The sequence below is a fragment of the Pseudopipra pipra genome, chromosome W (genome assembly GCF_036250125.1).
Source record: "Pseudopipra pipra isolate bDixPip1 chromosome W, bDixPip1.hap1, whole genome shotgun sequence".
Taxonomy (NCBI): Eukaryota; Metazoa; Chordata; class Aves; order Passeriformes; family Pipridae; genus Pseudopipra; species Pseudopipra pipra.
Window position 1 is genome coordinate 22,278,209 of NC_087580.1, and position 17,949 is coordinate 22,296,157.

Sequence of the window (17,949 nt, forward strand, 5' to 3'; positions counted from 1 at the left end):
TACCTGGCCACAGACTGGAGCTGTGAGAAGCCCTGATGCATCATGTAAAACACTCTCCAAAGCAGCAGGACCCTGCTCCACCATGACTTCCCCCTTCCACACACAGCTTCTCCTCACAGCACCATCCGTAGCTCCCTGGGCAGGCTGAGGGTTGATCCTGCAGGTAAAGAGTTCCTTCCCTGCAACACAGAGCCCTCTGGGCTGCAGGACCCTGCTCTGCAGGAAAACCCTGGGCACCCCTGGCTGCACCCCCCTTCACACCCTTCAGCTGTCCCTGGAAGGAGCCTCCTGCCCTGTCCCTCTGATGGTGCCACAGGGAAGCCCTGCCCTGGAGCTCCTCCTGCTCCTCTGCAACAGAGAAACTGTGGGAGTCCTCCTAAAAGATCCTCCAGGCTGTGGGATGTGCCAGCTTTGGGAGATTCCTCCAGGCACACAAGCATTACTGTCCTCCCTGCATAGACTTACCATGGAGAGGCTGTGAAAACCTCTCCCACACTGAAGGTTCAGCTCAATGTCTTTCCAATCCTGATTCCCTTGAACCTTTTCCTACCTCACTCCCTTCCCCTCAGTGCCTGCAGGCAGTGCCCTCAGCCCTGCTGGGCTGTGCAGAGGAGCTGCTCACCAGCAGAGCTGTCTCTTTGAAGCTCTTCTTGCTTGCCAGGAGCTCCCTGTGTGCCAGGAGCCCGGCCCAGCTCAGCAGCACAGCAACAGCCCCAGGCATTTCATGACCCTTGGGGGGGTTGATGTTGTTTACATGAGACTCAGTCCCTGAGAGGAAGTTCAAACAACTTCTCAAGAAGTCAGATTGAAACACTGAAGTTTCTTGTAGTGCTAATGAGTCTCACTGAGGGACACAACTGAGAACGTGTCCCCAGGTTCCAGTTAGAGCAGAAATCTGCAGACAGTGATGACAAGGATGGACAAGCAAGGGAAAGGTGGCTCTGTTGCTGAAGAAACCTTGACTTGTTTCCTTAATCCAAAGGGCCAAGCCCTGACCCCCAGCCTCTGGGAAGGGACATCCTGTCTCTGCCTCATTCCTCAGGGCTCTTCCTGGGGCACTGGGATGTGGGATGTGCAATGCCAAGGGTAGGACCATGGGGTGGCACCTGCCAGGCTGCTGAGCAGGGACAAGGAGGCCATGAGGCCCCAGGGCTGCAAGGGGCACTCCCCTCCTCCTGGCATCAGGGGCACAGACAGCAGCCCTGGCCAAAGGCCTGCAGAAGGTGGCTCTGGCAGGGCCTTTCAGCTTCTCCCCCTCCCTGTCTCCTCTCCAGCCCAGGCTGTCCTACGGTGTCCATGCCCTGCCCCTTTCCCTGCAGGCTGTCGTCATCCCCCCGGCTGCCCCACCTGGCTGGCACCTTCCTGCACTGACATCTCTGCGTCCTCCCTGGCTCTTCCTGGGCACACAAAGCCTTGGGCTCATCCAGACTCCTCCTAGGTTATCTGTTGCATCACACTATTGTCCTCAGAGTGAAATTTCTTTCTCTTTGTTTCCAGCCTGGACATCTTCAGCTGCACTTGGCATTATTTCTTTATTTCTCATGCTGTTTCCTGCTATGACAAAAGGATCCTTCATCTCTGAAACCACCCTTCAAGCCCTGTCTGGCTACTCCTGCACTGTCCTCAGTCTCCACACCACAGAGCCCAGAGCTCCTTAGTCTCTGCATAGTGGTCATGGGCTTGAGGCCTCCAAATCTTTTCTTGGGAGATCCCTGGGTACATTCCATGGTTTTTGCGGATGAGCTCATGCTGCTCATAGTCTAAGGAAATCCCAGGGATACGTTTTACCAAGGCCTGTAGTGGCAGAACAGGGGGCAATGGCTTTAAACTGAAAGAGAAGAGTTTTATATTTGTAATAGGGAGAAATATTTAACAATCAGGGTGGCAAGAACTGGAACAGGTTTCCAGAGAAGTGGATGTCCCATCCCTGCATTTGCGCAAAGTCAAGGACTGTGAGTAACCTCAATTAGTAAAAGATGTCACTGCCCACATCCAGGGACTTGGAACAGATGACCTTTTAGTCCCTTCCAAGCCAAATATTTCTGGGATTCTTTCAGTCCAAAACTCCTTCTCCAAAGAATTTCCAAGTTGAGGACATGAATTGCCATGTTTTTGGAGAAACCCTTCTAAGCCCAAAAGGTAACAAATTATTTCAAAGACACTTCCAAAATATCTGTGTGAAGGCTTCACCAGGTGGGTCAATGGCAGAGCCTCACAAATGTAGGTGGTGTTTTCATACTTGGGGTCTGAGACCTATGATGGGCAAAAAGAAAGCACATTTGGGGACTGAGGAAGACTTGTCTTGGGATGTCTAGGAAAGAACTAAAGGAAGGGGAAGGATGGGATCACAGTGGTTTTTGGAGGAACAAGCATGAGAAAACAGAGGCTGAAAAAGCTGGTCATGTTAAACAGGAGGCTGGTCAAGACACGTCCCTGGCTGTGCCCTGCAAGTGATCCCCACAGCCTGTCCCCTTTTCTTAAGAACTCCATTGCCAAGAAGTTTCTGTGGGGAGGGACCTCTCTGCTCCTGGCACAGATTGTGGCCCAAGTTCCAGCCACTGCAGCAGGAGCCACAAATAGTCAGGTCTTGTGTTCTTTGGGGGGCCAGACTCTGCCCAGACTGGGGGGTGTGTGTGTTGGAAGCACAAAAGAGTGAAGCAAATGCAAAGCTAAACACCCAATGTAGCCTGACTTGGTCCCTAAGTGGGGGATGAGAATTGGACACAGCATGTGCAGGGACAGATGGAGGGGTTTGTCCCCCTGGCCCTGCCCAGAAGGGACACCTTTCAGGAAGGGTTGTGGCCTTGGCTGTGCTGAGGGTTGCCCCGGGCAATGCAGCTTGGGATTGCAGTGGCACTGTCAGGGCTCTGCAGAGCTCCTGGCAGTTCCTGCATTTGTCCCCAGCAATGCCAGAGACCTGCAGGGGTTGCAGTCAATCCCTTGTGCTCTTTGGGCCCCCGACTGGCTCTGCTGAATGTCAGCAGGCCTGGAGTTCCCAGACTGTTCCTGCATCCAGGGTCGGGCCTGCAGTGACGTTTGTGCAGCATTCAATTGGGGCAGTGGCAGGATGGCCATGGATCCATTCCTGCAGAAACACAATGGGGCTCCATCCCAGGCAGGGAGAGAATGGGCCCACAAATGTTGGAAGGATAAGAAGCAGGGAGTTTTGGCCCTGTGGAACCCCCTGGAACCAAAGGAACCCTGGGACATGGTGGAACCTCATGGAATCAAGGGGACATTGTGACCCTGCAGCACCTCATGGAACCAAAGGGAGTCTGGGACGTGGCAGAGCCTGATGGAAACAAAGGAACCTCCTGGGAACAAAGGGACCCTGGACACTGCCAAAAGTCAGGGAGACAAGGGAACCCCAGGACACTGTGGAATCTCCTGGAATCCAGGGGCCATTGGAATACACTGGGGCCTCCTGGAACCCAAGGGAACATGGGACACTGCGGAACCTCATGGAATCAAAAGGACCCGGGGACTTTGTCAGGGAATCAAGGGGCCAGCGTGACATCCCAGAACCTTTTGGAACCAAAGGGAACCAATGGGACATTGTGGAATCTCATGGAATCCAGGGTCCATTGTGACCTTGTGGAACATCACAGAATCAAGGGGCCATTCTGATTCTGCAAGGCCTTCTGGAGTCAAAGGGACCATTGTGACACTGTGGATCCTCATGGAATCAAGGGTCCATTGTTACACTGGGGAAAATGATGGAATCAGTGGGCCATTGTCACACTGCAGGGCCTGATGGAGCCAAAGAATGCTGGGAAACAGTGCAAACTCATGGAATCAAGGACCCATTGTCCCACTGTGGAGCCTCCAGGAATAAGAGATCCAATCTTTGCCTCAGATTTTTTCAACAAAATAAATTTAGGAATTACAGAAGTGAGATTGAACCACTTTTGTCCCACAGGTTTTAATGATTGACCAAATGAGAATATTTATATAAAGCGAATCATTTATTCTTACAAATGATCAGACAAAAGATCTAAATCAGAATTATTTACTACACAATACAAATGTTAAAACTACTAGTAGTACAGTATAAAATAGGATAGTGCACTATATTGAAGCAATTCTTGAAACAATTATATTAAAGCTAGCCAAAAGAAATAATTATTACATAGAGATCTGATGGAACTCACCCAGACCAACGCTCATGGGGAGATTTCTTTTGCTCAGCCTTGAGGAGTGTCCTTGGAGGGCGTCCCCACCCAAGGCAGGAATCTCCACACATCTACCCCAAGAAGGGTTGTGTTAGAAGAACCTCCCTGTGTGAAAGGGGACTGGACTTCTCTAGTAGGAAGGGATTGACTGCTCCTCACAAATGGACAGGCCAGTGAGCAGCTTCTCTGTCCCATCCAACTTCCAAAAGCAGGATGTGTGTTTGGAGTTGGGTGAACCAGGCTGGTTTGAGCATCATTCAACACCAAAACCATTCCCATGGTGCCACCGGTGACTGGCAGATCTCACAGACAGCTTGCATGAGAGCTGGCACTGTTGGCATTGTCTGAGGGGATTTTAGGCCTTCTCAGGGTAGGCCCTCCTGCCACCCGGGTCGAGAGGTTGGCTGTGAAAGTCCATCCTGGAGATGCACAGGGAGCCAAGAGTTGGGCTCCTGAGTGACATCCAACAATGGACAGGGGGATGGGACTGACCAGATGAAAGTGTCTCAGGTAGAGCACCTGGCACTTGGCCTTGTTGAACCTCCTCCAAGTGGCCTGGGCCCATGGATCCAGCCTGTCCAGATCCCTGTGCAGAGCCTTCCTGCCCTCCAGCACATCAACACTCCCCCCAGCTTGGTGTGCCCTGGGAACTGCCTGAGGCTGCACTCGATGCCCTTGTGCAGATCCTTGAGAAAGAGATTGAAGTGCCCTGAGCCCAGTGCTGAGCCCTGGGAACACCCCTGGCTGGAACTCCATTGCCCACCACTCCTTGGGCCTGGCCATCCACACAGATGTTTGCCCAGTGATCAGATGCTGCAGAAGGTGCTTGATAAAGGTCCTGTAAGCCCAGAATATTGGGATGAGTGCAGATTTAGCTCTGCACAGCACAGAAATTCATTCACTTCCTCTTTTCCTCCCTCTGTGCATCGAGGGAACTTGTGTCTTCATTGTGTGACTCACTGTTTGCAAAGGGAAAATATGGACACAATCCGGGGCAGGGATTGTTTGGGGGATCTTGGGATGTGTGCTTGACACAAAAGGTGTTTGCCTTTAGTCTAAGACTATTTACTGTGCAAAGTGGACTTCAGTGGAGGGAATGTGTACTTAATATACAGCAGGGGAAGGACTTCTGGTTTTTATTGAGCTGTGCCTTCCTCTGGTTTTGTTTACTGGCAATAAATGAACATCCCTCTGTGTGCAAAGGCAAACCCACCCATGGGATTGTTTCTGCTCAAGGACTTGGATGCACTTGGTGGATGATGCAGAGGGATGGGGAAACACTCTGTGTACCTTAGGGGGATTTGATTTTTGGGACAGAACAGTCCATGATGTTGAATTGTAGAATATTGTTTGCCCAATGACGCTCCCACTGTGTGCCAGAACTCCCATGAACAATGAGGTCTTTCCTTAAGTACAGGTTTTTATTTTCTATGCTTTTGATGTTTTCTTAAAAAAAAAATGTCCTGTTTCCATTCCCTCCTTCTTCAGTAGCCCCCATCTTGTGTGTCCCAGAGACTTAGTCTAACTGGGGAGTCTCCTATTGGATTTGAGTGACATAAATGAACCTGCAATAACCTTTTGTGTGAGATTCCTTTCTTGAGAAGAGCAGGACTGATCAGGAAATGAGAACAGCTTTCTGGCTGCCCCAGCTTAGGGACTGGCCCTGTGCCTGGAGCTGGAAAAACTGAGACTATCTGCTGTGCAAAGTGGACTTCAGTGCAGGCAGTGTGAACTTAATATACAGTAGGGGAAGGACTTTTGTTTTTATTGAGCTGTGCCTTCCTCTGGTTTTGTTTGCTGGCAATAAATGAACATCCCTCTGTGTCTCGGGCAGCTCTTTCTCCAAGCCAAGCAGGTGGGAGTTGGTGCCAAGGAGCTGAAACCTGCAGGTCCAGCCTTGAGTGGAGGGAGCTCAGATTTGCCCAAGGCTGCTTTGAGTGCCAGGGCTTTGATGAGGGAATGGTGGAGTGGGGATAGGGATAAAGTCTGATGGATTGTCAGACATAAAGGGTCTTGATTTTCTTATTTATTCAGACTGAATTAGGAAGTGCTTTGGATCAATATTGACTGGGGATTGCTGACATCAACAGGGAAAAATAAACAGGCCACAAAAAAGACACCTTTTCTCATGGTTTTATTAATACAATATATTCACTTGGAATGCACTTCTGAGATCTGTCTAATTAACCACAAAGGAATTGAAGACTTACAATTAATTTATTCCCAGGGCCTTGTCTTGTTAAGATGCCATCTCTGAGAAGAGAGTGTGAAGGAATGAGCAGACAAAGAGACCATTCCTGGGGCTGGGGAAGCAGGAACTCAGAGTCACTGGTTCCAGGTGGCAAATGGACTGGGGGATGTTTCTGGGAGAGCCCCTAAAGGGTGTGCTGGTTTCAGGAGGAGTACAGTTAAATTTCTTCCCTATGGCTGGTGCAGGGCTGTGTTTTGGTTTGTGCTGAACACGGGGTTGATAATCACAGAATGACAGAATAGGCTGAGTTGGAAGGGACCCACAAGGATCATCCAGTCCAACCCTTAGCCCTGCACAGGACCATCCCCAAGGGTCACACCATGGGCCTGAGAGGATCATCCAAACACTTCTTGAGCTCTGTCAGCCTTGGTGCTGTGCCCACTGCCCTGGGGAGCCTGGTCAGTGCCCAACCACCCTCTGGGGGAAGAATCTTTGTCTAAATTCCAACCTAACACAACTTCAGGTCATTCCCTTGGGTTTTGTCCCTGGTCCCCCCAGAGCAGAGCTCAGTCCCTGCCCCTCCTCTGCCCCTCCCCAGGAAGTTGGACCTGCACTGAGGTCTCCCCTCAGTCTCCTCTTCTCCAGCTGAACACACCAAGTGCCCTCAGTGTCCTCACACACCTTCCCCCCAAGGCCCTTCCCCATCTTCCTTGCCCTCCTTTGGACACTCTCTAATGGCTCAATCTCTCCCTTCCATTGTGTCCCCCCAAACTGCCCCAATGTTCCCTGTCAGGTCCCTTCTCTCAGCAGGAGCTGATGGCTCAGCCCATGACTCATGGCTGGGCCAGGGGCTCTCCAGCTGCCCCTGCCCTGGCCCATGACAGCCCAGCACAAGCCCCTTTGTTTCAAAGAGGCCCTGCAGTGTCACAATGGCCTCTTGATTCCATGAGGTCTCACGTGTCCCAGTGGCCACTTGCTTCCACGTGTTTCTGTAGTTTCCCAGGATTCCTTTTGTTCCATGAGGCCCCACATGTCACAATGGCCCCTTGATTCCATGAGGTTCTGCCATGTTCCAGATGTCCTTCAGTTCCATGTGGCCCTGACATGTCACAATGGACCCTTGACACCGTGAGGTTCCACAGTCTCCAAGGGCATTTTTGTTCCACGAGGCCCTGCAGTGTCCCAAGGGCCACTTGATTCCATGTGGTTGCTCAGTGTCACAAAGGCCCCTTGTTTCCACAAGGTTCTGCAGTGTCTCCTTGTTCCCACTGTTCCATGAGGTTCTGCAGTGTCACACTGGCCCCTTCATTCCATGAGGTTCCACAGTGTCCCTGGATTCCTTTGGCTCCATGAGGCCCTGCACTGTCTGACTGGGCCCTTGATTCTCTGAGGTTCCACAGTGTAACAATGGCCCCTTGGTTCCCTGAGCTTCCAAAATGTTTCTGGGTTCCTGTGCTTTCATGAGGACCCACGTGTCAAATGGCCCCTTGGTTCCACGAGTATCCACAGTGTCCCAGTTTTCCTTTGCTTCCATGAGGCCCTGGAGTGTCACAATGACCCATTGGTTCCATGAATTCCAGAATGTCTTGGAGCTCCTTTGGTTCCATGGGGAGCTGCATGTCCCAGTGTTCCCTCGTTACCGGGATGTTCTCCACAATTCCTTTAGTTCCATGAGGCCCTGCAGTGTCACAACTGGCCCTTGACTCCATGAGGTTCCAAAAAGTCCCAGGGTTCCTTTGGCTCCATGAGGCCCTGCAGTGTCACAATGGTCCCTTGTTTCCATGAGGTTCCACAGTGTCCCAGAATTCATTTTTTCCATGAGGCCGTGGACTTTTACTCTGGAGCCCTGATTCCCTGCAGCCATGCTGTGTCCCAATGGCACCTTGGTTCCATGAGATCCTACAGTGTCCCAGGGTTCCTTCTGGAGCAGGAGACCCTGCAGTGTCACAGGTGCCCCTTGATTCCATGATATTCCACAGGGTTCCTCTGATTCCATGAGGCCCCACATGTCACAAAGCCCCCTTGATTCCATGAGGTTCCACAGTGTCCCAAGGGTCCCTTTAGCTCCGTGGGGCTCTTTGACATCCCGTGACCTCCCGGCTCTTTAGGAGCCCTGAGAACTTCACCAGGGGGAAGTGCCGGATTCTGCCCTGGGATGGGGCAACCCCGCATGGACGGACAGACTGGGAAGGAGAGGCTGGAAAGCAGTGCCGGGAAAGGGCCCTGGGGGTGCTGGTGGGTGGCCAGTTGGCCCTGAGTCAGCAGTGCCCTGGCAGCCAGGAGGGCCAAGCCTGTCCTGGGGGCATCAGGCCCAGCATGGCCGGGCCAGGGAGGGGATTGTCCCGCTCTGTGGGCCTTGCTGACATCCTCAGCAACTTGGAGGTTTCCTGATGAATTTGACTTCTCTAGAGGCTTGTTCAGTCTTCAGATCTTCAGTTCAGGAATTCAGTACCAGAGGGCTCATTGACACTCAAACCATCTTAAGGAGACAAAACTCTGGGAATAATTTACTTTTAAATCTTCCATTCTTTTGTGGTTTATTAGACAGATCTCAGAAGTGCATTCAAAGTAAATATATTCTTCTAATAAAACCATGAGAAAAGATGTCTTTTTTGTGGCCTGTTTCCTTTTTTCCTGTTTTTACACTGATATCAGCAATCCCCAGTTGATATTGATCCCAAGCACCTCCTAATTAAGTCTGAAGAGATAAGAAAATAAACACCCTTTATGTCTGACAATTCATCAGATTTTATCCCTGTCCCCACTCCACCATTCCCTCATCAAACCCCTGGCACTCAAAGCAGCCTTGGGCAAATCTGAGCTCCCTCCACTCAAGGCTGGACCTGCAGGTTTCAGCTCCTTGGCACCAACTCCCACCTGCTTGGCTTGGAGAAAGAGCTGCCCGAGACACAGAAGGATGTTCATTTATGGCCAGCAAAGAAAACCAAAGGAAGGCACAGCTCAATAAAAACAAAAATCCTTCCCCTGCGGTATATTAAGTCCACACTGCACCCAATCAAGTCCCATTTTGCACAGTAGATAGTCTTAGACCAATGGCAAACACCTTCTTTGTCAAGTACAGATCCCAAGATCCACCCAAGGCTTTCTGCCCCGGATTCTGTCCATATTTGCCCTTTGCACACAGGGAGTCACACATTGTTTGACAGATCCCTCAATCCATAGAGAGAGGAAAAGACAGAAAATTAATTAAATGCTCTGTCGTACAGAGTTAAATCTGCACTCATCCCAATATTCTGGGCTTACAGGACCTTTATCAAACACCTTCTGCAGCATCTGTTCACTGGGCAAACATGTGTGTGGATGGCCAGGCCCAAGGAGTGGTGGGCAATGGAGTTCCATCCAGGGGTGTTCCCAGGGCTCAGCACTGGGCTCAGGGCACTTCAATCTCTTTCTCAAGGATCTGCACAAGGGCATCGAGTGCAGCCTCAGGCAGTTCCCAGGGCACACCAAGCTGGGGGGAGTGTTGATGTGCTGGAGGGCAGGAAGGCTCTGCAGAGGGATCTGGACAAGCTGGATCCTTGGCCCAGGCCACTTGGAGGAGGTTCAACAAGGCCAGTTGCCAGGTGCTCTACCTGAGACACTTTCATCTGCTCAGTCCCATCCCCCTGTCCACTGTTGGATGTCACTCAGGAGCCCAACTCTTGGCTCCCTGTGCATCTCCAGGATGGACTTTCACAGCCAACCTCTCGACCCGGGGGGCAGGAGGGCCGACCCTGAGAAGGCCTAAAATCCCCTCAGACAATGCCAACAGTGCCAGCTCTCATGCAAGCTGTCTGTGAGATCTGCCAGTCACCGGTGGCACCCTGGGAATGGTTTTGGTGTTGAATGATGCTCAAACCAGCCTGGTTCACCCAACTCCAAACACACATCCTGCTTTTGGAAGTTGGATGGCACAGAGAAGCTGCTCACTGGCCTGTCCATTTGTGAGGAGCAGTCAATCCCTTCCTACTAGAGAAGTCCAGTCCCCTTTCATCCAGGCAGGTTCTTCTAACACAGCCCTTCTTGGGGTAGATGTGTGGAGATTCCTGCCTTGGGTGGGGACGCCCTCCAAGGACACTCCTCAAGGCTGAGCAAAAGAAATCTCCCCATGAGCGTTGGTCTGGATGAGTTCCATCAGATCTCTATGTAATAATAATTTCTTTTGGCTAGCTTTAATATAATTGTTTCAATAATTGCTTCAATACAGTGCATTATCCTATCTTATACTGTACTACTGACAGTTTTAACATTCGTATTGTGTAGTAAATTATTGTGATTTAGATCTTTTGTCTGATCATTTGTAAGAATAAAGGATTCATTTTATAGAAATATTCTCATTTGGCCAATCATTAAAAGCTGTGGGACAAAAGTGGTTCAATCTCAGTTCTGTAATTCCTTATCTTTATTTTGTTGAGAAAATCTGAGGCAAGGATTGGATCCCTTATTCCTTGAGGCTCCGCAGTGGGACAATGGCTCCTTGATTCCATGAGGTTTCACAGTGCCACAATGATCCTTTGTCTCCAGAAGGCCTTGCAGAATCAGAATGGCCCCTGGATTCTGTGAGGTTCCACAAGGTCACAATGGTCCCCATGATTCCATGAGATTCCCAATGTCCCATTGGTTCCCTTTGGTTCCAAAAGGTTCTGGGATGTCACGCTGGCCCCTTGATTCTCTGATGTTCCACAAAGTACGGGGTCCTTTTGATTCCATGAGGTTCCACAGTGTCCCATGTTCTCTTTGGTTCCAGGAGGCCCCAGTGTATCCCAATGGCCCCTGGATTCCTGGAGATTCCACAGCATCCTGGGGTTCCCTTGTCTCCCTGACTTTTGGCAGTGTCCAGGGTCCCTTTGTTCCCAGGAGGTTCCTTTGTTTCCATCAGGCCCTGCCACGTCCCAGACTCCCTTTGGTTCCATGAGGTGCTGCAGGGTCACAATGTCCCCTTGATTCCATGAGGTTCCGCCATGTCCCAGGGTTCCTTTGGTTCCAGGGGGTTCCACAGTGCCAAAACTCCCTGCTTCTTATCCTTCCAACATTTGGGGGCCCATTCTCTCCCTGCCTGGGATGGAGCCCCATTGTGTTTCTGCAGGAATGGATCCATGGCCATCCTGCCACTGCCCCAATTGAATGCTGCACAAACGTCACTGCAGGCCCGACCCTGGATGCAGGAACAGTCTGGGAACTCCAGGCCTGCTGACATTCAGCAGAGCCAGTCGGGGGCCCAAAGAGCAAAAGTGATTGACTGCAACCCCTGCAGGTCTCTGGCATTGCTGGGGACAAAGGCAGGAATTGCCAGGAGCTCTGCAGAGCCCTGACAGTGCCACTGCAATCCCAAGCTGCATTGCCCGGGGCAACCCTCAGCACAGCCAAGGCCACAACCCTTCCTGAAAGGTGTCCCTTCTGGGCAGGGCCAGGGGGACAAACCCCTCCCTCTGTCCCTGCACATGTTGGGTCCAATTCTCATCCCCCACTTAGGGACCAAGTCAGGCTACATTGGGTGTTTAGCTTGGCATTTGCTTCACTCTTTTGTGCTTCCAACACACACACACCCCCCAGTCTGGGCAGAGTCTGACCCCCCAAAGAACACAAGACCTGACTATTTGTGGCTCCCACTGCAGGGGCTGGAACTTGGGCCACAATCTGTGCCAGGAGCAGAGAGGTCCCTCCCCACAGAAACTTCTTGGCAATGGAGTTCTTAAGAAAAGGGGGCAGGCTGTGGGGATCACTTGCAGGGCACAGCCAGGGACGTGTCTTGACCAGCCTCCTGTTTGACATGACCAGCTTTTTCATCCCTTTTCTTTCTGTTTTCTCATGCTTGTTCCTCCACAAAACTCTGTGATCCCATCCTTCCCCTTCCTTTCGTTCTTTTCTAGAAATTCCATGACAAATCTTCCCCAGTCCCCAAATGTGCTTTCTTGTTGCCCATCATAAGTGTCAGACCCCAAGCATGAAAACCCCACCCACATCGATGAGGTCATCTTGGGAGGTTCTGCCATTGACCCACTTCGGTGAAGCCTTCACAGAGATATTTTGGAACTCTCTTTGAATTATTTTTTTACCTTTTGGGCTTAGAAGGGTTTCTCCAAAAACATGGCAGTTCTTTGGAGAAGGTGTTTGAGACTCAAAGGATCACAGAATGGTTTGGTTTGGAAGGGAGCTAAAAGGTCATCTGGTCCAAGTCCCTGGACATGCACAGTGACATCTTTTTCTAAGTGAGGTTGCTCACATTCCCTGACCTTGAACAAATGCAGGGATGGGACATCCATTTCTCTGGAAACCTGTTCCAGTTCTTGCCATCCTCATTGTTAAATATTTCTTCCTATTATCAATAAAAGACTCCAATCTTTCAGTTCAAAGCCATTGCCCTGTGTTCTGCTACTACAGGCCTTGGTAAAACGTATCCCTGTGATATCCTTAGACTATGAGCACCATGTGTTCATCTGCAAACACCTTGGAGAGTACCCAGGGATCTCCCAAGAAAACATTTCGAGGCCTCAAGCCCATGACCACTCTGTAGGGACTAAGGAGCTCTGGGCTCTATGGTGTGGAGACTGAGGACAGTGCAGGAGTAGCCAGAGAGGGCTTGAAGGGGGGTTTCAGAGATGAAGGATCCTTTTGCCATATCAGGAAACAGCCTGAGAAATAAAGAAATACTGCCAAGTGCAGCTGGGGAGGTGCAGACTGGAAACAAAGAGAAAGAAGTTTCACTCTGAGGGCAGTTCTGTGATGTAACATGTCACCCAGGAGGAGTCTGGATGAGCCCAAGGCTTTGTGTGTGCAGGAAGAGCCAGGGAGGACGCAGAGATGTCAGTGCAGGAAGGTGCCAGCCAGGTGGGGCAGCCGGGGGGATGACGACAGCCTGCAGGGAAAGGGGCAGGGCATGGACACCGTAGGACAGCCTGGGCTGGAGAGGAGACAGGGAGGGGGAGAAGCTGAAAGGCCCCAAAAGAGCCACCTTCTGCAGGCCTTTGGCCAGGGCTGCTGTCTGTGCCCCTGATGCCAGGAGGAGGGGAGTGCCCCTTGCAGCCCTGGGGCCTCATGGCCTCCTTGTCCCTGCTCAGCAGCCTGGCAGGTGCCACCCCATGGTCCTGCCCTTGGCATTGCACATCCCACAGCCCAGTGCCCCAGGAAGAGCCCTGAGGAATGAGGCAGGGACAGGATATGCCTTCCCAGGGGCTGGGGGTCAGGGCTTGGCCCCTTGGATTAAGGAAACAAGTCAAGGTTTCTTCAGCATCAGAGCCACCTTTCCCTTGCTTGTCCATCCTTGGCATCACTGTCTGCAGATTTCTGCTCTAACTGGAACCTGGGGACACGTTCTCAGTTGTGTCCCTCAATGAGACTCAGTAGCACGACAAGAAACTTGAGTGTTTCAATCTCACTTTGACTTCTTGAGAAGTTGTTTGAACTTCCTCTCAGGGACTGAGTCTCATGTAAACAACATCAACCCCCCCAAGGGTCATGAAATGCCTGGGGCTGTTGCTGTGCTGCTGAGCTGGGCCGGGCTCCTGGCACACAGGGAGCTCCTGGCAAGCAAGAAGAGCTTCAAAGAGACAGCTCTGCTGGTGAGCAGCTCCTCTGCACAGCCCAGCAGGGCTGAGGGCACTGCCTGCAGCACCCAGGGCACAGGAGAGAAGGCAGAGAGATGAGAGGTAGCCTGGGCTGGGAGGTGACTGAGCTCTCACTACAGAAGAAACCTTCCCAGGATTTGAAGGAAGAATTCTCTGGCTGTAGGAAAGTTCAACTTGCCTTCCTGGAGGCATCTCCTAAAGCTGGCACATCCCACAGCTTCCAGGATCTTTCAGCAGGACTCTCCCAGTTGCTGCAGTGCAGGGGAAGTGGCCACATGGCAGAGCAGGGCAGGAGCTGCAGGCAGCAAGGGCAGAGAGGAGAAGGGAGCAGGAGGTTCAAGGGATCCTGGGCTGGGAGGACAGGGCAGAGCTGCTCAGGGCAGGAACCTTGCCAGCCCTTTGCCAGGGTCAGGCTGTGGCTGCAGAGCAGTGCAGGTGAGTTCCTGCAAGTGCCTCTGCCAGCTGCCAAATGGCAGCAGTGGCAGGAGCTGTCAGGATGGCTCTGCTGGATTTGCTGGAGTGCAGCAGGAGAAGCTGCTGCAGAGCAGGACTTGCTGCTGCCCCCTCAGAGGCCCAGGGCCAGAAGGTTCCCTGTGGCAGGTCTGGCTGTGGGGTGGGAAGGTGGGGGTGCAGCCAGGGGTGCCCAGGGCTGTGGTGCAGAGCAGGGTCCTGCCCCCAGGGCTCTGTGTGCTGGGGCAGGGACTCTGCTGCCTGTCAGGGGCAGCTCTCAGCCCGGCCAAGGAGCTGCCACGGCCCTGCAGGGAGAAGGGGTGGGTGGAAGGAGTGACCCCTCAGGGCAGGGCAGGGCTGGGCAGGGCCCTTCAGCTGCAGGCTCAGGGCTCCTCACAGCTTCAGCTCCACCTCCTCCATTTCCAGGGGCCCTTCTCAGGAAGCACATCCCCCCAGAACACCTCCCCCTTCCCAGCCACCGCAGGGGGTCTGGGATCTGCTCTGCAGCCCCTGCCCAGGCAGAGCTGCCCCTGGGCACTGGGCTGGGGATGGCTCTGGCAGCACTGGCAGGGAGCTGAGCTGGGCACAGGGAGGGGCTGCTGGCAGGAACAGCTCCTCACCCAGAGACAGGCAGGCAGGGAGAGGCAGCTGCTGCCACAAGGGCTGGGCAGGGGGATGGGGGCCCCTCCCTGCTGTCCCTGTGGCACAGACCCCTTCCCTGAGCAGCTCCTGCCTGGGCTCCTTTCCCAGCCTAAGCAGAGCCTGTGCCCTCAGGCCCACGGGGGCTGGGCTGTGCATTGCCCTGCAGCAGCCAGAGCCCAGGCAAGGACAGGGCCCTGATTTCCAGCTGTCTCTGTGTGTCCCTCCTCCCTTGGCAGCAGCACTGTGGCATTTCACTGCCATCCCCTGCTGCCTGGGCTTTCCTTGTTCTCACCAGTGGGTTTTCTGAGCCACTGTGTGGGTTTTTGGGGGGGCAGATTCCTGTGCAGACACAAACCCTTTGGGTGCTGCTGTGGGGATGTGTCTGTGGCAGCCAAGTGCCCAAGTGCCCTCCAGGCACCTTCAGGGGATTCAGCTGTTTGCCTGGGTGTCCTGCAGGGCTGCAGGTGCCCTCCAGAAGGGCACAGCTCTGCCATAGGATCTCTGTGCTGCACAGGATCCCCCTGGAGAAAACTCCTCAGGGCTAAATCCATGCAAATGCTCTGGGCAGCTGCAAGGAGCATTTTGTGTCTCACTCTGGGAGGGGAGAGATGAAAAGGTGAGGAGTGGGTCAATCTGTTCTTTGGACATGGATTCCTGGATCTCTGGGCAGTTTCTTTGGAGGGGAACAGTTGAGTGTGATGCTCCTCCAGCTCCAAGCTGCCAGCACAGGGCAGCTGAGCCCAGGACTGATGGGCAGAGCAGCTCTTCTCTCTGCACTAAGGGACCGTCCCTGTGCCCCTCAGAACCCACAAGACTTGACCTGCAGTGCAATAGAAATGTCAGGGATTTCAAACCTCCACAACCACTCCTAAGTGTGGCAGGTGCAAGTGGGTGAACAAATCCAAAGAATTCCCTCAGCTCAGTCCTTCATTTGGGCAAATTGCAAACAGCAAAGCTGAGAAGCTCTTTGATGTATCACGAGTACATTTAATTTGAGATCACCCTGCATTCCAGGTTCCCTCTCCCAGCAGAGCAAGAAGGAGTCCTTGGGAGCCCATCCCAGAGTTCCTGCTTCCAATGGTCCCTTCAGCCAGCAAAAGCCAGAGCTCAGGGGAGGGAGCTGCAGGGAGGTCTGAGAGAGGAGAGAGAGCCTGGGAGTGGGGTGGCTGAGACGGGTAATGTTTGGCTGCAGAAGCCTGGTCTAACTCAGCAGTGACTTTTCCTCCTCAACAGATCAAAATACTCTGAGAAAGGAGCAAATGTCCAACAGCAGCTCCATGGCCCAGTTCCTCCTCCTGGCATTGGCAGACAGGTGGGAGCTGCAGCTCCTGCACTTCTGGCTCTTCCTGGGCATCTCCCTGGCTGCCCTCCTGGCCAACGGCCTCATCCTCAGCGCCGTAGCCTGCGACCACCACCTGCACACCCCCATGGGCTTCTTCCTGCTCAACCTCTCCCTCACAGACCTGGGCTGCATCTGCACCACTGTCCCCAAAGCCATGCACAATTCCCTCCATAACACCACAACCATCTCCTACATGGGATGTGCTGCACAGCTCTTTTTCTTTCTGTTCTTCATATCATCAGAGTTTTTCCTCCTCACCATCATGTGCTACGACCGCTACGTTGCCATCTGCAAACCCCTGCACTACGGGACCCTCCTGGGCAGCAGAGCTTGTGCCCACATGGCAGCAGCTGCCTGGGCCACTGGCTTTCTCACTGCTCTGCTGCACACAGCCAATACATTTTCCCTGCCCCTGTGCCAGGGCAATGCCCTGGGCCAGTTCTTCTGTGAACTCCCACACATCCTCAAGCTCTCCTGCTCACACTCAGGCTACCTCAGGGAAATTGGGCTCCTTGGGGTTAGTGGCTGTTTAGCACTTGGTTGTTTCATTTTCATTGTTTTCTCCTATGTGCAGATCTTCAGGGCTGTGCTGAGGATCCCCTCTCAGCAGGGACGGCACAAAGCCTTTTCCACGTGCCTCCCTCACCTGGCCGTGGTCTCCCTGTTTGTCAGCACTGGTACATTTTCCTACCTGAAGCCCCCCTCCATCTCCTCCCCATCCCTGGATCTGACCCTGTCAGTTCTGTATTCAGTGGTTCCTCCAGCACTGAACCCCCTCATCTACAGCCTGAGGAACCAGGAGCTCAAGGATGCCCTGAGAAAAATGATGACTGGGTGCTTTTCAGGAGCAATAAAGTGCCTGTGTTCTGGTGTGTAGCATTCAGAATGGGACTCACTAATGGCCCAGCCTTCCTGTTCACATTTTTCGTGGAGGTCATCTAATTCTTCTTGCAGGAATTTTTTCTGCAATGAAATATTATTATGCATCTGCCTTCTAATTTAGTGTCTACCCACTGAATTTGACCCAGAGATGTATAAATGATGTATTGTGCTCTCTGAGTATTTAAACAAAATAAAGGACCCTGCAGTGCCTTCTTTGTCCAAGACCCTTCTTCTCAGATGTTCCTAAAGGACAGCACACTGCAGGACAGGAGGTATTTGCAGACAGGAAGGAGACAATAATCCCAGCCCAGCAGCACTGCCAGGGAGCAGCAGGGCTTGGTCTTTGCAGAGCTGCTCTCTTGCCACTCCCACACTGTCCTCCTGAGCCCCTTTCTCGCTGTAAGGCCTGAGTGCTCTCTGAGCACAGTCCTGGGGGGTGGAAGCCCTTGAAGCACAGGCAGGGACAGGCCCTGGGAACTTGTGAAGCAGAGCTGGGCTCCCTTCCAGCATCTCCAGGATGCTGTAGGATCTTCTGAGGCCACTGCATGGACTGGGTCACTTCTTCTGTGACCTTGCTCCAGGGCTGGAACTCTCCTGCAGTGTCACCGTGACACTCCTGCTCTCTGCTTTCCAGGTTCCATTTTCAGATCCAGTCTTCCCCTCCTATTCACAGGGACATCCTGGGAGTGCTTCAGAGCTGCCATC

The 17,949-nt window shown here is 52.7% G+C and overlaps 1 protein-coding gene and 1 long non-coding RNA gene across 2 annotated transcripts in view; one reads left to right on the top strand and one right to left on the bottom strand.

The window, feature by feature from the left end:
- The window catches only part of LOC135405712 (uncharacterized), a 958,894-nt gene that overhangs the window by 515,456 nt on the left and 425,489 nt on the right, over nucleotides 1-17,949 (bottom strand). The gene's annotated exons all lie outside the window — the stretch shown is intronic.
- On the top strand, nucleotides 16,625-17,447 carry LOC135406360 (olfactory receptor 14J1-like). The gene has a single exon (XM_064640764.1). It carries the CDS (start codon nucleotides 16,625-16,627, stop codon nucleotides 17,237-17,239), a length of 615 nt encoding a protein of 204 aa, XP_064496834.1. The 3' UTR covers nucleotides 17,240-17,447.

Coding starts and splice junctions, on each gene's coding strand:
- LOC135406360 (XM_064640764.1), top strand. CDS start 16,625: ATGTGCTACGACCGCTACGTTGCCATCTGCAAACCCCTGCACTACGGG.